This window comes from Balearica regulorum, chromosome Z (assembly GCF_011004875.1).
Source record: "Balearica regulorum gibbericeps isolate bBalReg1 chromosome Z, bBalReg1.pri, whole genome shotgun sequence".
NCBI classification, from domain to species: Eukaryota; Metazoa; Chordata; class Aves; order Gruiformes; family Gruidae; genus Balearica; species Balearica regulorum.
The window spans coordinates 1,590,211-1,607,179 of NC_046220.1; the positions used below are offsets into that span (position 1 = coordinate 1,590,211).

General features: G+C 42.4%; 1 protein-coding gene across 2 annotated transcripts in view; it reads left to right on the forward strand.

Moving 5' to 3' along the window:
- Nucleotides 1-14,549, forward strand: part of MCTP1 (multiple C2 and transmembrane domain containing 1) — a 284,428-nt gene extending 269,879 nt beyond the window's left edge. The window contains exons 18-21 of one of the 2 annotated variants that reach the window (XM_075740211.1): nt 3,486-3,595; nt 6,704-6,813; nt 11,447-11,544; nt 12,496-14,549. In XM_075740211.1, coding sequence (XP_075596326.1) covers nt 3,486-3,595; nt 6,704-6,813; nt 11,447-11,544; nt 12,496-12,567 — 390 coding nt within the window. In that variant the 3' untranslated portion in view covers nt 12,568-14,549. The remainder of the gene's footprint in view (nt 1-3,485; nt 3,596-6,703; nt 6,814-11,446; nt 11,545-12,495) is intronic. The other variant, XM_075740210.1, reaches the window with a different exon arrangement.
- Nucleotides 14,550-16,969: the final 2,420 nt, after the last annotated feature.

A 16,969-nucleotide genomic window follows, 5' to 3' on the forward strand; every position in this document is an offset into this window, starting at 1 on the left:
TTAAAGCCATCCCCTAGCAAACATCTTGCTTTTCAGATACCTTAAGCCTACAGCAAACAAACAAATAATGGAAATTACATAGTAGTAAAGCTCTTGTTAGCTTTGTATAATAAATTTTATCTACTATTTAAATGGCAATTATTTCCAGAAACTTGGCAATGGTACCCATACAAATGATGAAATTGATTCCAGTCACAGCCCATCTTTCTTTGGAAAGGAAATACCAGTAGTGTTTGAAAAATGGATTTCTAAGAACCTTGGTTCGCTCAAGGTGGCTTATATGTTGTATTTGCTAACACTGTATCTTGCTGGAAGAAAGTAAGTGTAGCTTTTCCCTAACCCAGATTATTTTCTCCACAAATCTTTGAAGCAGGAAATAAAAAACAGCTAATAGTTGTGGGGCATGTGGAATTAGTTTAAGCAAAGCCGAACCCTGATCCTTCTGACCACCTCTTCTTTCCTGTGCTGTTTTGTCTATTCCTGCCTCGGAGTATGTCAACAAATTTTCTTCAAGCTCAGAAGGTGCAGGGGGGTGGAAATAGTGACTCCTACTCTGTCTCTTTCTGTCTTTGGGGCTTTTGTGGGGTTTTTTAGGGGAATGATTTAAAACAGACGTATTTTCAAAAAAAGGCACAAGTTTGTCTTGTAAAATATTTGTAAAGAAAAACAGCCTCAGGACCTCTGAATGTAATCCCAGTTGAGTTCTGGAGATGTCACAAAGGGTACTGGTTTTGTTACAGTGACATAATTCCTTTCTCACACAAGTTAATTACAAATCAAGATACCTTTACGGAGAGGGCAGAATCTGTTAAACAAAACTGAAGAGGAAAAGTGTATATGTATTTGAAAAGCAGAAAAAAACCCCATGATTTCCGTATGGCTTATTGTTCACTTCTGCTGTATAAGAAAATGGATTATTTTCATGTTTCTCCAGTACTGGAAGAATGTGTTCTACATGAAGGAATAGAGCAGGTGTATCTTCCTTGATGACAAACGAAGCGGGATGGATAGGTGGTGCACCTCCTCAGAAGCTGTATTCCTGAGGACAGTAATGCTCTGATTGCCAAGACTTCAAGAATGTAATAAATATTAAGGAAATAACTTCACAAACGACTCGGTGTTCCTGTGCAGCACTGGATGTAGTTGATATCAGTGGTTGTGGTTATGGTCATCCTCAGAAAAAAGAAAATATTTTTTCCTGATACAAATAATTACAAATCTTGACTTGAGCTCTTTCATTTTGTCTGAGAAACTGGCTGTTTTGCTGTCTCGGAAGTGTTGTTTTTGGTTTTTTTTAAATTGCACCCAGTCACTGGAAGTAGTTTTGCCACCTCTCGGTCTTTCTGTCTGTCTCAGGATTGTTTCTTTTTAGACAATGTGTTCTGTAGCTAAATACTTTTAACATCTGCAGGAGAAATCTTGACAACATAGTTGCAGAACCAGTGTTGCTGAAGTAACTTCAGATGATTAAATGTTAAATGATGTTTTCCTCATCCAGTCTGGTTTATTAAGACAGCAAAAATGACAACAAAGTAAGTGGACCAATATACTGTCTGCTAATTAAGCGTCAGGAGAAGAAAAGAAAAGAAAAATGAAATGCAACATATGCTAATTTCTTAGGTGCTGGAGGCAATTACAGAGACTGTTGTATTGTGTGGTGTGTGATGGCAAAATGTTGAACAATTTTTTTATGAAATATTTTGCTAATCTTTAGATATTTTTCTTTCAATTTCTTATTTTGAAAAAACACTAGTCGAATTCAAACTAGATAGGTTAATATGGCAACAATCCATTGGAAATGTTGAACATGAACTTTTTAGTTTACATGTAGTCTGGGAAGAAATTAAAAGAAATTGTCATTTTTTTCCATGGTGGTGCTTCATATTAATCCCATCTAACACAACATTTTTTTGACAGTGCTGTTGGCTCTGCACGGATTTGATTCTACGGCCTGTCTGGATTTAGAGATAGAAAGCTTCTTGGGGGAAAAAGTACATGTCACCAGAGCAGGAGGAGGCCCCATGGAGTGCATTGATGTACCCAAGCAGGACTTGCTGGGTTCTTCTGGGAGGCAAAGTCTGCTCGAGTTGGCAGAAAGAAGGACATTTGCTGGTGGCAAATCTGTCAAAGACCCCAGAAAATGTCTTAATGATAGTGGTTCCTGCCTTTGAAGGATACATGGTCACTCTGTTTTTGAAGAAAACCCCACATTTTTAGGAGCACAAAGAATCGTGATAAATTTATCAAAAATGAAATTATGGTTGGACTTTCACATTGCCATAAATTGATGGCTTTGTGAATAAAAGTCCAATAGTGTATAGAAACCTGAGTAAAGTAAGGAGGTAATTAAATTACTTCCTACAGTGACACCTCCCCTGCATCTTTCATTTTGCCCATGGCTGGCATTTTATATGCTTTTGGAGCCATGGGCTGCACTAACCATATTGTAAAGGCAGTGGGAGTTGCATCTCCCATGTATTTCATGTGTAGCAGCGCTTGAATATTGGTAAGGAAAAATGAGAGAGCAAGCAAGCGTCTGCTCACCAGCCAAGCAGAAAGGTAGAATGGATGATAATAGGGGCACGGGTAGGTGTGACAACTCAAATACGTATTTAGTGGCTCGCCTGCAGCTGAATGATGTGTGCAGGTTTGCCTGGGGCAGATGCTGCCAGCCATGCTGCCAGTGTATGGGGTGTCCCAACGCTGCGGTGCTAATGGATGGCAGAGTAAAGGAAGCATGGAGGATGTGTTAAAGGACTGGCAGAGTTGCCGTGTGTGTAGTAGATACATAAAACTATGTATAAAATGGTGGCGTGTGATATGAAATGTTAAATATGAGTGTATCTTTCCCAAGCTAAATGAAATGCCTCTGATGGTCCCAGTAAAGCAGAAGAGCAGCACATCTTCACATCATGTCCAGATGACTTTGGCATTTTCTGTTTTATCTGTGGGGTCGGGCCCAACGTGGTCTGAAGGAGCAGGAAAGGCAAAAATTGCACGTGGAGCCTCGTGCGCCCGAGGGGATGGTGTCTGTGGGAGCCGAGGCGTTTCTGATTTCTCACTCAGTGCCTCCCACAAGGAATGTTTATCTTCCTGGTGCCCGCATCAGCACAAGAACCAGCATTTTGACAAACTGCCCTTATTCTACCTCTTGACTCTTACCACTTGAGAGAGTGCACAACATAGGAGGTTGGCACCTTCAACATGTTTATTGAACCAGAGACTTGGGTTATTGAAATACATACTTAGAAACTAGTGCAATGACAAACAAAATAGTGTGCTGCTCAGCATATGTACTAAAACATACTTACTGTCAATAGGCACCGCTCAAAGGACAAGAAAACAATTTCTGATTGGCGGGTTTGACCAATTACTTTTAGATGAATCCGTGACACATGCGCTTTTGAAACTTAACTGATGGACACATTGTCCTTTTCCTACAACCAGAACCTCTTTTATTCAACTATTTCTATTCTTTTCTTTAGGACAGTGAAAAAAAAGGATTTATGAATAGACTTTATGCCATCCAGGAGGTGTGTGTCAGTGTCCAGAACATCCTTGATGAAGTGGCTTCCTTCGGAGAACGGGTTAAGAAGTAAGTGGTGACACAGGTGCTGGATTGCTCTCCAATACTGTTCATAATTTTTCCAAGCTGAGGTACAAAGCATTAGACCTTTTTTCTGCTTTTGGGTTTGTTTTTTTTGCCAGGGACTCCAGTTTTGGATGATCCATTGTTGAAACTCATCTCTATTTACTTTGCTTTGTGGAGGCCCTCAGTTAATGAACATCCTGTCATATTAATTTTGGAATTTAGAAATATATTAAATGGGGGAGAAAAAATCAGAACTAAGGCTTTGAAGTAAAACAGAAAGAGAATCTTGTTGTGAGGCCTAACAGTAGTTATTTAAAAGTAGTAATAAAAAATGCAGCTTTGATAAACGAAATAAGCAGAGCTGAATAGATGTTTCAGATTTTAAGGATATACATGTGTTCAGTTCCTGGAGGTGTTGTATTTGTGTGAGTTAGCAAAACCTTTCCTCCTAGAGCATATGTAATTTGTAACACCTAATACACGATATGTAAGAATTGGCAACAAATTAAGGCCTTAAGCAAGAGAGGTTCTGAGATTTATTGCAGGAAGTTTGGTGTATTTTCAGCATGGTCAGTGAACAGCAGTGTAAGGTTTATTATTTGAGATCAGACGGGTTCCAGAAAGACATCTTGAGCCACCAGCTGCAAAGCAGGGACAGGATTGACTTGGCTTGCTGCCCCCCAAAAGCCAAGAGCACCTCGCCCTCACGGATGAGAAGTTGGGAGCCATGCCTTCCAACCGGCAGAGATGACCCGGGAGCTGCGCTGAGTTAGAGAAACTGCACAAGAGGCTTTGCTGTAAAGCTTGCATCTTACAGGAGAGTTAAAGCCGTGTGTTCCCCTGCTCTGGGTGGGATCTAGGAGCTGAAGGCACCTGCCTCATCCACTGCTGGTGCCACCTGCACTGCACTGGTGTTCCACACCTGTGAGACCGTATCCTGTGCAAGGGGTACAGCCCCAAAATAAGTACTGACTACTGGAAGTGAGTTTTAGGAAACTGATGGATCGAGTGGAGGTCAACCTGCAGGAAAGAGGAGGATCATCTACCATGCTGTGCTGACTTTTTTTTTTTTTTTTCAAAAATGTATCAGCAATGGCAAGCATATTAGAATCAGGATGAAGAGGAGGTTGCCATTTATGTGTTTTAAGAGCGAAGTTCCTAATAGGAAAGCCTGGGAAACATTCCCGTGGGGACACTTCCAGGCAGGCAGCAGAGGCAGGCACAAGCACATTGTATTGCACAAGTTTTCCAGACAAGCAAAATGAGCCTCTGTCTGAAAGAAGTCTTTTATCAAAAGGCTGTTCGTGGAAGTTGTCTTGATGATTAAGTTTTTCTAATTGTGCATTTTGGAAGTAGGGTTTGTTCTATTATATACCAGATGAGAGCAACAGAATTTTCTAAGCCGAGTGAGACCGAATCTTCCTATAAATCTTTATAATTTGTTCCTAAAACTATAATGGGAAACCTGTACTGAATGCTGCGCTAACACAGCACATAAGGAGGTTTTCTAAGCGAGGAGCCAGTGTTCCCACACATGGCATGTCTGTGATCCATTGCACAAAGCCGAGTCACAGGATCATGAGCAGACCCTCAACCTTCTGTTCATCCCAAATGCATGCAGAAGAGGGGAAAAGAGCAGGTGTCCCCTGAGGAGAAAGGGAGTGATCCTACACCAAGTGACACTAACATAATGTTCACTCTGGAGACATGTCAAAATTGCCAGGGAGAAAAGAAGACAAATAAACACAGGAAGCCAGAGCTCATTATGAAAAATATGGCTACAAATTCAGATAATTGCAATTATTCAGCCAGAGAAGCCAAAATAATGTAATCACACTGATTGGGCATGTAGCTAGTGTAATACTTTAAAGAGTATCGTCAGGGTATTTAGAGCCAAAGCCACATTTTCCTTCTGGATAAATGTCACACAACACCTTTGACATGGTGGTGCCTTCGTGGAACAATCCCGTTGAGCCAAGCTCCCGTTAACCAGCGTTCCCGTGAGACATACGTATAAATTGGCCATCTGGCCTTTCTCTCTTCCTGCACACAGAGGTTGGAGAGCCACAGCACGGCTGTTTCGAGACTCGTTAGCTTCCACCTCCTCTCTGCCCGTACCTCAACCTCTGCAAAATGAGGTGATCAGCAATTTTTTATCACAGTGTAGACCCTTATTAAGGATGTTTTAATCTGGGGCTTTGTTGGAAAGCTGATATCCTGAAACGCTGAGGGGATACCAGAAGTTCTCTTCCTTTATCCCTGAAGAAATAATCTTTATTTGGTTTGATTTTATCTGGAATGATAAAGTTTTTCTTTGCTTTTCCTGCAATGTACTTTATCTTATGCTAGTCCCTCCTTTTTTTTTCCTCTTTCTGTCCTTTTTCTCCTTTTTTTTTTTTCCCCCACCCAAAGTGCTTTTATTTCCTTCTTTCATCTACTGTTGTTGCATTATCCCTGTCTTCAGGACTGACTGTTCTGTCCCCTCCTTTTCCCTAACCCTCTCCTCCTCAGGTGCACGGGTGAGTTTCCAGCTTTGCATACCCACACGCTTCCCTTTTCCCGAACGTACCCCCACGACAGAAGGGTTCCTGGCCGGCAGTGCACGTACACATCAAGCAGAGGGGAAGGTCCCTGCTCAGCTTTAACTGCGTGCTCGGTCCTTACGGTAGAGCAGGGAGGCGATAAAACAGAAATCCTTAGCGGTGGTACTCTCTTACATCCTACCTCTGCACTGGTATTGAAGAAGGGAATCTGGGTTGCTTGTGCGAGCCCGTTTGCGGAGAAAGGAAAGGTGTGTGTTTTGGCTGATGCTGAAGCTTTGCTGGAGGGTGGGCACTGACATTTCCAACAAGCCATGTTTCCTCTGGAAGGTGTGGGTGGCTGGGCCAGGCAGAGGTGCCGTTCAGTGGGCATGTGGGTGAGGTCAGGACCTCCTTTCCTTTCTGCTGGGGGTGGGTCCCAGCCCCAGCTCGCCCTGATGCCCAGCACCCATGCTTTCATTTGTAGTTCCAGTTTGTTCTCACTGATGAAAACTGGCACTTTCCCCCCCTGTCCTGCCCATTATTTGTCCTTCTGTTGGCTCTGTTGAGTGACCCCAGTTCTTTCTTTCAGTACGTTCAACTGGACTGTCCCATTCCTGAGCTGGCTGGCAATCGTTGCCCTCTCCGTGTTCACCATCATCCTGTATTTCATTCCACTGAGATACATTGTCCTTGTCTGGGGTAAGTAAGGCCTTTTTAAACAGTCCGTGCCACTTAAACCTGGTTTTTAAGGGATGACTTACATTGTCAGGACTTTGCTGTATTTATGGTCATGAAGCCGCCCCATGATGGAAACAGACAGGTCAGTTAAAAATCACAACTGCTTAAAGATTTAGGCCCACCTGCAAAATGCATTTTTCTTGGCTGGCATTCTAGACTTCATCATACTATAAACATGTAGCCATGAGGATTCTTCATATATCAAAGTGTAGCTTTGTCTAGATATTACTCTGATTTATTTTCACCACTTATACACAAACAGAGGCATTTCAATCTATACAGTGCATTTAGGACAATATGCCTTTTTTACTGCAGTACTTTATCTTGTGAAAGTGTATGTAAACATAGCAACAAGAAACCTGTTTGAAGGGTCACCTTTAGTCCGACAGAAAGGTGTATGTGGTATTTGGCTGGTTGATAATGAACAAAAACTGGGGGTGGGTAGGGGGTAGAACTGTGATTGATCCAAGCTCTCACTACTTGTCCTTATATTTATTCTCTATACTGATTATAAAAAGCTACCATTACCACATCCGTTGTAAATAATGCTCCAAGTTTTCATTTCTACATTTTTTATACAACTCACGCCACCAGCAGCTGTACCCTTATTCAGTAGTGCAGACTTGTGAAGAGCACTGTCTCAGTTAAATCTGCAGCTAGATTTTCTTTCTGAAGAGAAGAATAACAATCATGCCTTTCTGAAAACTTCTGAACTAACTCAAGAGACAACATAAAATCATTGAACTGACTCCAAGGAATGTATTTGTTATATATCAGTCAGTATTAGTAACATTCCTACAGAGTCTTCACAAATAAATGTAGCAGAATATACAAAATGGAGAAGAACCAGTATGGAGGATTTGAACAATTTTATTTTTTTTTTATGGAACTAAAGCAAGCGTCTTTTCCTGTCTCAGAATTTCACTTATTCCCCACATACCCTATGTCATTGGGGTGCTACCCAAACTATTAGCACGTTCCCAAAATATCACTCTTCCTAGTGCTCACAAGATGGTAGGCTTCTTGTTACCGAGGTTTGAAGTACTTGGTCTGTGTCCTTTTTCTGTCGTTTTTCAGACAGAACTGGCATGTTGTATGCTTGCTTTCATACTTTGTTTCATGCAAGAACCAGAGATTAGAAACACAAAACTGTACAGTCAGCACTGTTTTTGAAATGCTGCTGACACAAACCCCTGCTGTACCCCGGGAGGGGTCACACTCCCCAAAAAATTTCTCTGTTTCAGGTAAGGCAGAGCCTCGACTCCCAAACTGAAGTCCATGCCTCCCCAACCATGGATGGAGACCATGACCACAAATCATTGTAAATGCACCTTGCTCTCTTTCCCATCTCTTCCCGCCCCCAAGTTGTCTATCTAGGTATGACTTTGAGCACCTTTGTTCGCTAGAGGTTTCAGCTCCACGTTTTTCTACCTGCATTGCAGAGTAGGTGACTTCTTATTCAGGGTGTCTGGGGATCCCTCTTTAGGGACCCATTTCTCTTGCATCGTGCATCAGGAGACCAGACTGGTACCACATAGCTGCAGCTCCAGCGGTCCAGACCTCCTCGGGGTGAAATGCTCTCACACAGACCCATGTCGTGCTGTGTGTGGCTTTGAGCAGATGTCCCTTCAAAAAATGCAGTACTCTAAACACGTACCTATTTTCTCCATTATTGTGTATTTCTAGCCTCTCCATGCATATACATTTCTTGATCCAATTCGTCCATCCTGCACTTGAAAGCAAATGACCTCTGTTGTTTGACTTCTATCCATAGAAAGTTTGAGCTGGTCTGGGCATCTTCCCATTTTGTTCTTTGGGAAGGCTGGGGTTTTTAAATGAAAATTCCTCCATGTTTTGGCTGGTCTTCTGTATAGCTGTCTGTCTTCTGTGCGTCCATAGGGACTGCCTCTTTCAGCCTGCCCTGGCAAGAAATTCTCAGTTGATTCCCTCCTGGCCATGTTTCTCCCCATGGAGACTGCTGGTCCTTGAACGTGTGGTGTGTGAGCTGTGGTGGAGCAGGAGCCACCTCTGCATTCTAATCCCACTCGCTAGAGTGCAGAGTCCTGCAGCTGTTTATGTGGAAAAAAAGTATAAAGACAATTATTTTAATCACAACATTTTGAAGCTTTTGGAGAAGACCTAATCCCCTTGTATTTTACTTCTCCTGTAGTGTCCCATCACATCTGTTCAGCTCTGTTCTTGGGCCTTGACCATGATTTATTCATGGCTTTACTTTCATGGGGTGACTGGTACTTTGTCAGATGCAACAAGGTGAGACCATATCAACTCCTGAAGTCACCCATGGGTGGTTCAGTGGCCACGTGCAATGAACAGTGGGGTAGACCTTGAATTTCTCAGTCACTTGCTGATGCAAAGGATCTTAAACAAAAGCATTTGAATCTCAGATATTCTTTCTCAACACTCAGTGTTCAATTGCCAGATAAGGGGATCGCAGCATCTCCTATCTACACCGCAGAACTGAGAATTCATGCAGTGGGAGGCCATGGGTGTTGTCAAGACTGCAGCTTGCACACTCCATCCCAAAGCTTTATGTCCTTGCTAACACTTTCTGAAAAGCCTAGGAACCTGTGATGGGTTGACCCTGGCTGAGGGCCAGGTGCCCACCAGAGCCGCTCTGTCACTGCCCTCGTTCACCAGACAGGGGAGAAAAGGTATAACGAAAAGCTTGTGGGTCGAGATAAGGACAGGGAGAGATCACTCACTAATTATCGTCATGAGCAAAACAGACCGAACTTACAGAGGAGATTCATCTAATTTATTACTAAGCAAAACAGAGTAGAGGAATGAGAAATAAAATCAAGTCTTAAAACACCTCCCCCCACCCCTCCCATCTTCCCGGGCTCAACTTCACTCCCGGCTTCAACCTCCGCCCCCCTCAGTGGCACAGGGGGACGGGCAATGGGGGTTGGGGTCAGTTCAGCACACGCTGTCTCTGCCGCTCCTTCCTCCTCAGGGGGAGGACTCCTCACACTCGGCCCCTGCGCCAGCCTGGGGGCCCTCCCACGGGAGGCAGTCCTTCACCAACTTCTCCAACGTGAGTCTCTCCCACGGGCTACAGTCCTTCACAAACTGCTCCAGCATGGGTCTTCTCCACGGGGTGCAGACCTTCAGGAGCAAACTGCTCCAGCGTGGGTCCCCCACGGGGTCACAAGTCCTGCCAGCAAACCTGCTCTGGCCTGGGCTCCTCTCTCCACGGGGCCACAGGTCCTGCCAGGAGCTTGCTCCAGCACGGGCTTCCCACGGGGCCACAGCCTCCTTCAGGTGTCTCCACCTGCTCCGGCGTGGGGTCCTCCACGGGCTGCAGGTGGAATCTCTACACCCCCTCATCCTCCCTCCATGGGCTGCAGGGGGACAGCCTGCTTCACCATGGTCTTCACCACGGGCTGCAGGGGGATCTCTGCTCCGGCGCCTGGAGCACCTCCTGCCCCTCCTTCTGCACTGACCTTGGTGTCTGCAGAGTTTCTGACATCTTCTCACTCCTTTCTCTGGCTGCAAAAGCTCTCTCCAACTGGGGTTTTTTCCTTCTTAACTATGTTATCCCAGAGGCGCTGATTGGCTTGGCCTTGGCCAGCGGCGGGTCCGTCTTGGAGCCGGCTGGCATTGGCTCTGTCAGACACAGGGGAAGCTTCTGGCAGCTTCTCACAGAAGCCACACCTGTACCCCCCCCCGCTACCAAAACCTTGCCATGCAAACCCAGCACAGCACCAAAGACTCCATGGAAGATAAACTGTATTATCTTGTTTCTGATACAGCCTTGATAAATTACACAGAACAGCACATTTTTAATGCTGTCCCAGCTTTGTCCCACTCATGCGAGAATCTGTGCAGTTTGTACCGTTCATGCCTATGTTTTAGACATGTGTTCCCAGAGCACATGCATGAGGTTCTTGTGTGAAAAGTGTATTAATCTGGCCTGGTATGTAATCATAAGAAAACAAGTTAATTTAAAAACCTGCTTTCTGCTTAGTTTGGGGAGGATTTGCATGGTGCTTCTGAACACTAGTTGTCGATAGGCATCCTAAGACCATGATGTCTAAGGGAAACATCACATCCCTTCTCTGCACTGCCATCAGATCATCCACCTCTGTCATTCCCGGACAGATGTTTGTGTAAATTCATCCTAAAGCCTTCATGTCATGCATACGTCACTACTTCCCATGTGTTTCAGCATCCTTAGCACTGGAAATATTTTCCTTGTGTCTAACCTGAATCTTCTGTCCTGCAATTAAGCCCATTACTGCCCATCCTCTCTGCCACAGAAACGGAGTACACTTCATTCCTCTCTTTTTTTGGCAACCTCCACATAATAATCACAGTTTCTATTAGTTTCAAAGAAAAGCGTCAGAGGAATTTGGAAATGTCCCTAGAACTTCTGTATTTTGAAGCGGAGGGAACCACAGGAGCAGATTCTGATTTTTACAGCCTGAGTCTACAGTTTATTCGTTCATTAATTCAGTGCTAATGTCAGACTTTGAAATGGATCCTCAAATCTTTTTTAGAACTTTACCAAAAATGTTTGGGGTTTGTTTTTTTTTCAATTATGATAGTAACATTTGAATTTTCACTTTTGCAGGCATCAATAAATTTACAAAGAAGCTTCGAAGTCCATATGCGATTGATAACAATGAGCTACTTGATTTTCTATCCAGAGTTCCTTCAGATGTGCAAGTGGTGTGTATGTTTTTTAAAGTGTCCGTACAGTAGTTAATGTGATATGTGGCATGATGACTTTCTGGGGGTTTTTTAAACAAATTTTAAAGCAGTTATTTTGATTTGACTTTATATTCTTTGGCGCAAGGAAATCGCAAACTCAGTCTGGGGTTAGTCCGTGAACCTTAAGGAAGCTGCTAGACTGCTTGCAGTGAGGAATTAGCTACTGCCTCGACTGTGCCTCTGAGGATCTGTGGGGGCAATCAGTAAAAAGATGAGTATTTGGAAGCTGGTAGCAGTTGCTAGACTTTGTATTAAGCACTTCAGCCTTTCCTTGCCTGGGGTGAAAGTTTTTGCTGTGGCCACAGTTCAACTGTGCTCATAAACTCCTTTAAAAATAAGCTGGTTATGAATTACAAGCTTTTGTAATGCAGTATACAATCTCTTGAGAAGGTGCAAGCATTAAGATAGTGCCAGGCACATAAATCACCTCCAGTATCACAAAGATTATATACTTTCCATATTTCTAGGTAGTGGTTTCAGTTCAGAGCTGGTATAAATAGGAGGTGTGGGTGTGCGTACCCACTCTGAATCTGATCCCCTCTGTGGCAGGCCTTTGAAAATAAGCAAGGTTTTAAGAAACATTCCAAAGAAAATTCATTCAATTCATTAAAAAGGATACTGTTTATTCTCTGTTAGAGATAATGGAGAAAACAAAAAAAGCAGCCTTCTTAAAGTTTACACCAGCACACTTTACCTCCTGGCAGGATTCTCCTGATGCTGTTTTTCCTTCTTACTCTGAGTCTGTCATTCTGTTGTTGTTGAACCACAGCTGCAGATCCCATGCAGTTTGCAGGGAGATAGTTTTTCTTTCTTTTTTGGGTTTTTTTCCCTGGGAAAAACAACAGAAATCTTTCTTTTTCTCACAAGCGCCACCTGACCAGTTTCTTTCTCAACCTTGTGTTTAAACAGGTGCAGTACCATGAACTGAAACAAGAGCCCAGCCACAGCCCAAGCAAGAGGAAGAAAAACAATCCTGTCTAGCCAACTTCACGTGCTGAGGAAACTAGCATCTGCTGGGGGAAGATAAAAGAAAAAGCCTACAGCCTAAGCAGCATTTCCTTTCTCTAAGCTTTTTCTTTAGTTTGCCTTTTTAATCTAATGGGGAGATTTTGTAAATATTGTAAAAAGGCATTTCTCATTGAGTATATACTTCACATTGTAAAGACACATTTGACGAAGGTTTCAAGTAGGGGTTTTGCAGTTTGAAAGCCTTGTTAGAAGCAGCGTAATGCATTGAAGGAATCATTCTGAAATGGTAAATATGCACTGCTACTCGATGGTCAAAGATACCTGAAATACTCAAATCATGCCGACTAAATCTACAAAAGGTGTAAATTTAAATCTGACTCAAAAAATCAGTCAGATTTTATTTGAGAGCATTAATATTTTTATCCAGTAAAATCACCATTACGATTTTCTATGTTTTATACATTTCAAGAGAAATACAATGTAGTGGAGCCTACTGCACTTAAGTTTTAGCAAATTTTTTTGAACTCCAGACCGTGATGTTGACTCCTGGTGCAACATTTTCCTGTGCAGTGGGGCTGCTTATGAGATAATGAGAAACACCAAGTGCAAATCTCTTTCTGGAGCTCCCAAAAGAAGTTCCTGCCGTTTTTATCATTCCATTATAAGATCTAAAAATCTCTGTCTCTCTCAAAATACTGCCAGGTTTGTAACTGATTGCCTATCTGATTTTTCTATAAGTACCAGTAATCTTCATTTGTACTACATAGTTTAGTGAATGAAGGTCATAGTTCTGCTGTAATGGAAATACTATCAAACTAACTTCATATTGCTTTGGGTGTCATGCTATGAACACCTTTTGTGCACATAACTATTTTAATATGGAAATCTTGCAGAAAATGTTTTTGCTTTGAATTCACAAGATCATATTAATGCGCTTTATGATATAACACATTACCTGTTACCAATGTGAAATATAGTGTAGAAAAAAATGCAGTTGTGGTAAAACTGATATACCGGTTTTATTTCCTTAGCTAATAATGTAGTCAGTTCTTCTGATACAATTGTGCCCTACTGCATGGAAACTGCATTATTTTATAAATTACATGGACCATAGACAAGAAACGTTTACATTCAAATGTCTTAGTGGCCACTGCATAACGAGTACTTGGGGATATATTCTGATAGCTGCATGTAGACTTACACGCTCAGCTCCCCGTGTAGTGAGCAGAGACTTCATTCCTAAGGGACTACCTGTGCACAGCTCTTAGTCGTAGCTCCCGATGATATTAAAGGGGATTTTTGCCCAGGGGAGAACGGCAGGACTGCATCCTCGAGAGGAGCTTTTCCTGTGGTCCTCTCTGGGTTACCTCTTATTGGTTGCAATTGCTGATAGTTATATTGCACTACTCTGACAATACTTTTTGAAAAGACTATTTAGAAATACTTTGCAAGCAGGTGTATATATATTTGTCTAAAGAATTATATGTTAGCTGCATTGCTCATGAAAGATCATCCTGGGTTCGTTTATTTTACAGATACGTTGATAGCCGGTTTTCGATGCGATGGTTATTTTGATCTCTCTGTTTGTATGTTTGAAAGAATGCCAATGCAGAAAGTCTCGGACCTAAATATGCTCTTGATACATCATGACTTCAGAAGAATTTATTTGCGACGCTTGTGTAGCCACTTTTTCACTGTGTGCTGCCTGAAGAGCAACATACTATTGATGAAGTCAGAATCACTGATGTGATTTTTTGTTTAAAAAAAAGCCAAACTTTCGACTTGACAGTGTGCAAATGTTTGTTGCCCGTTGTCAGTTTTGTGGAGTTCTTTGATACACTGCAAGTGTTGTTACCTTAATGTTGCCCATCAGTCTGCGTGTGATTTCCTGTTGTGGTTTTTTTTTCTCTGTACTCTATTTCGAAGGTCTGCTTTGGTGGTAATGTCTGAGTTAGTTATACACATTCACTGCATTAAACACAGTTTTAAGCATCTCTCTACAAGGTATTCGGAAGCCTCTTTCTTTGAAGTCCTACACTGTCGTTTTCCTGTGAGTGGTGTGAAGGGCGAGCAAATGAAAACACCATATTTCCGTGTGCACCATTTTGGTATTTTAAGCCCCAAAACATGTAAGTGGAGGGGCCTGGAGGAGAAAAACATGTTTGCTGAAAATTGGTGAACTACTTTTAATGCCTCAATCACTCAAAATTGATCTCACTGAAAATACAACGCAGAGGGGCAAGGCTAAGAATGCACATTGATTAGATATGATTCTCCTGCCACAGTGGGGCATTTTAAAATCACGTTTTAAAATAATTTGTCAGTGAATCCCTTTTCACTATTTGCATTTTGTCTACGCTGCTTTGTGTGAGAGGCCTCTGTAGAGAATCAGCCCTGCCTTCTGCCATAAATATTTCAACATATTTTCTATTTCCAGATTGGTCCTGAGGTCAGTTTCTGACCTGGTCAGATTTGCTGGGGTTTATTCCTAAGCAACTTGTCCGTTCATAAACAATCGCAAAAAATAATGCAGGTCATGATCATGAAACTCTTTCTGCTCTCAGAAAAGAAAATATAACAATTTTATTTGGGTCCAGTGAAAATGAGTAACCTAACTGGGTTCCACACTTAAAGTAGGTGTCAGAGCGCTCAGGATCCATCAAGCCTAATTGTCTGAGATGTTCTAGTTACATTTCTGCTGGTAACTCGCAATACGGAGCTTGCTTACCCTTTTTTTACAGTTGTTTCTCTTTTTACTGAGGAGCAACTGAGTTTTTTGCAATAGCAATGAGCTTTAACTTGAAGAGCTACTGTACTGTAACTCAGCATTTTAAATCCAAGTGGAACAAACCCCATGTTTTTTCTATTGCAATTAAAACAACAGTGGAATAATCAGAAGGTAATTAAGCAGGCTGTATACAGTATATCTGCTAATGTAGGTGCTAAGAGCATCAGCTCTTTACCAACACGAGGAAGAGCTGCTGGACCTGCCAGCAAAATGTGCTACATGATGCTGAAGTATTTCATTCTGGGATAGCCCAAGAGCACAAAGCAAAGGAGAGAAAGGAAAAATTAATTCTCTCGTCACCACTAGATCACATACCCGCCACACAAAGCGTAATCAAACCTTTGCAGCTCTCTGCCCAGCTCCCTACCTCCTGGGAGAAGGGCAGCTTCTACCCGCGCCTCCTTTCCTGGCTCGGCTGCAGGAGTCTCGCTGACAGCCAGACACAAACTTCTTTCCATTTCTGAGCCTGCTTCTCTTTTGAGGGCAAACTTCTTCCTCCCAGTTGGGCTAATTTCCAGATTGCTGCGCAGCTGCTGCTATTAAAGACAGCTCATCTCCTCACCCCCCACCAAAACTGCTATTGCAAATTTTCAGTAAATACCTCCTCCGTGAGAATTTTTGTGAAGTCTTGCAAAGGTGAAAAACCACAACTTTTTACATCAAACACAGCTGCAAATTTTTTCAGTGTGGAACACTGGATTTCCATTGCTTTCTGCCTAATTAAGGTATAGTATAAAAGCAGCATATCTTCAGACTCTCAATGGGGAAATTCAGCTACTCTCAGATAAAATGCAATCTTTAGACATCAACCTAGAAAATGTGAAGGCTTTAACAAAGCATACTGTTCTCTACTCTCTCACTTACGGAAGCAGGTGAAATGCAACTGGTTGAAAGGCTCAAGCAATTGATGAATCGGATAAAGGCGAAGCAGAAGGAATGAGGGTGAGGAGCAGCCTGGAGAAGGGCATGTAGATCCAGGGAGAGACATCCATGAGGGCTCCCATCGAGGCGGTGCTCTCCCTCTGCACTTGGTGGAGAAAGAAGAGATCTTTCATACCAGAAGACTAGTGTAGCTGTCCCTCATCATGACCACCTTCATCTCTCCATATTTCTCAACACTGCAAATATGGTGAGCTGCTTCAGTTGACCAGACTTGGCCTTTGTTGTGAATTCTACATCCCTTCCCTTAAAAGCAGCCTCCCTCTCACAGGAAAAGGGGAAAAAAAAAAGTTACATAGCGTGGCTGCTGCCAGCCATGGAAGATGGGACCAAGTGTAGGTCAGGTCATCAGATCAGGAGGTTGGATACTTTCTGCAAGAGGCATTAGAAGTTTTCTGCTTCTTTCTTGTCATAGTAATCAATCAAGATAAGGCATATTTCTCATAAACTAAGGATTTTAGGTCTTCATTGTTTAAAATATCCATAAGCTATCATACTGCAAAATGTGAAATAAATCTTAACTATGCATTGCACAGGACATAGTACTTCTGGATAATTTCTTTTTTCTCTGTAAGAATTTAATGCTCAAATAAAGCCAGATTTGGCCTACCTCAAACAGGACAAATTCCCCATCAATGAATCTTGAATGTCCAACTTCTTAAATTTCTGGCAGTTTGAAATAGACTT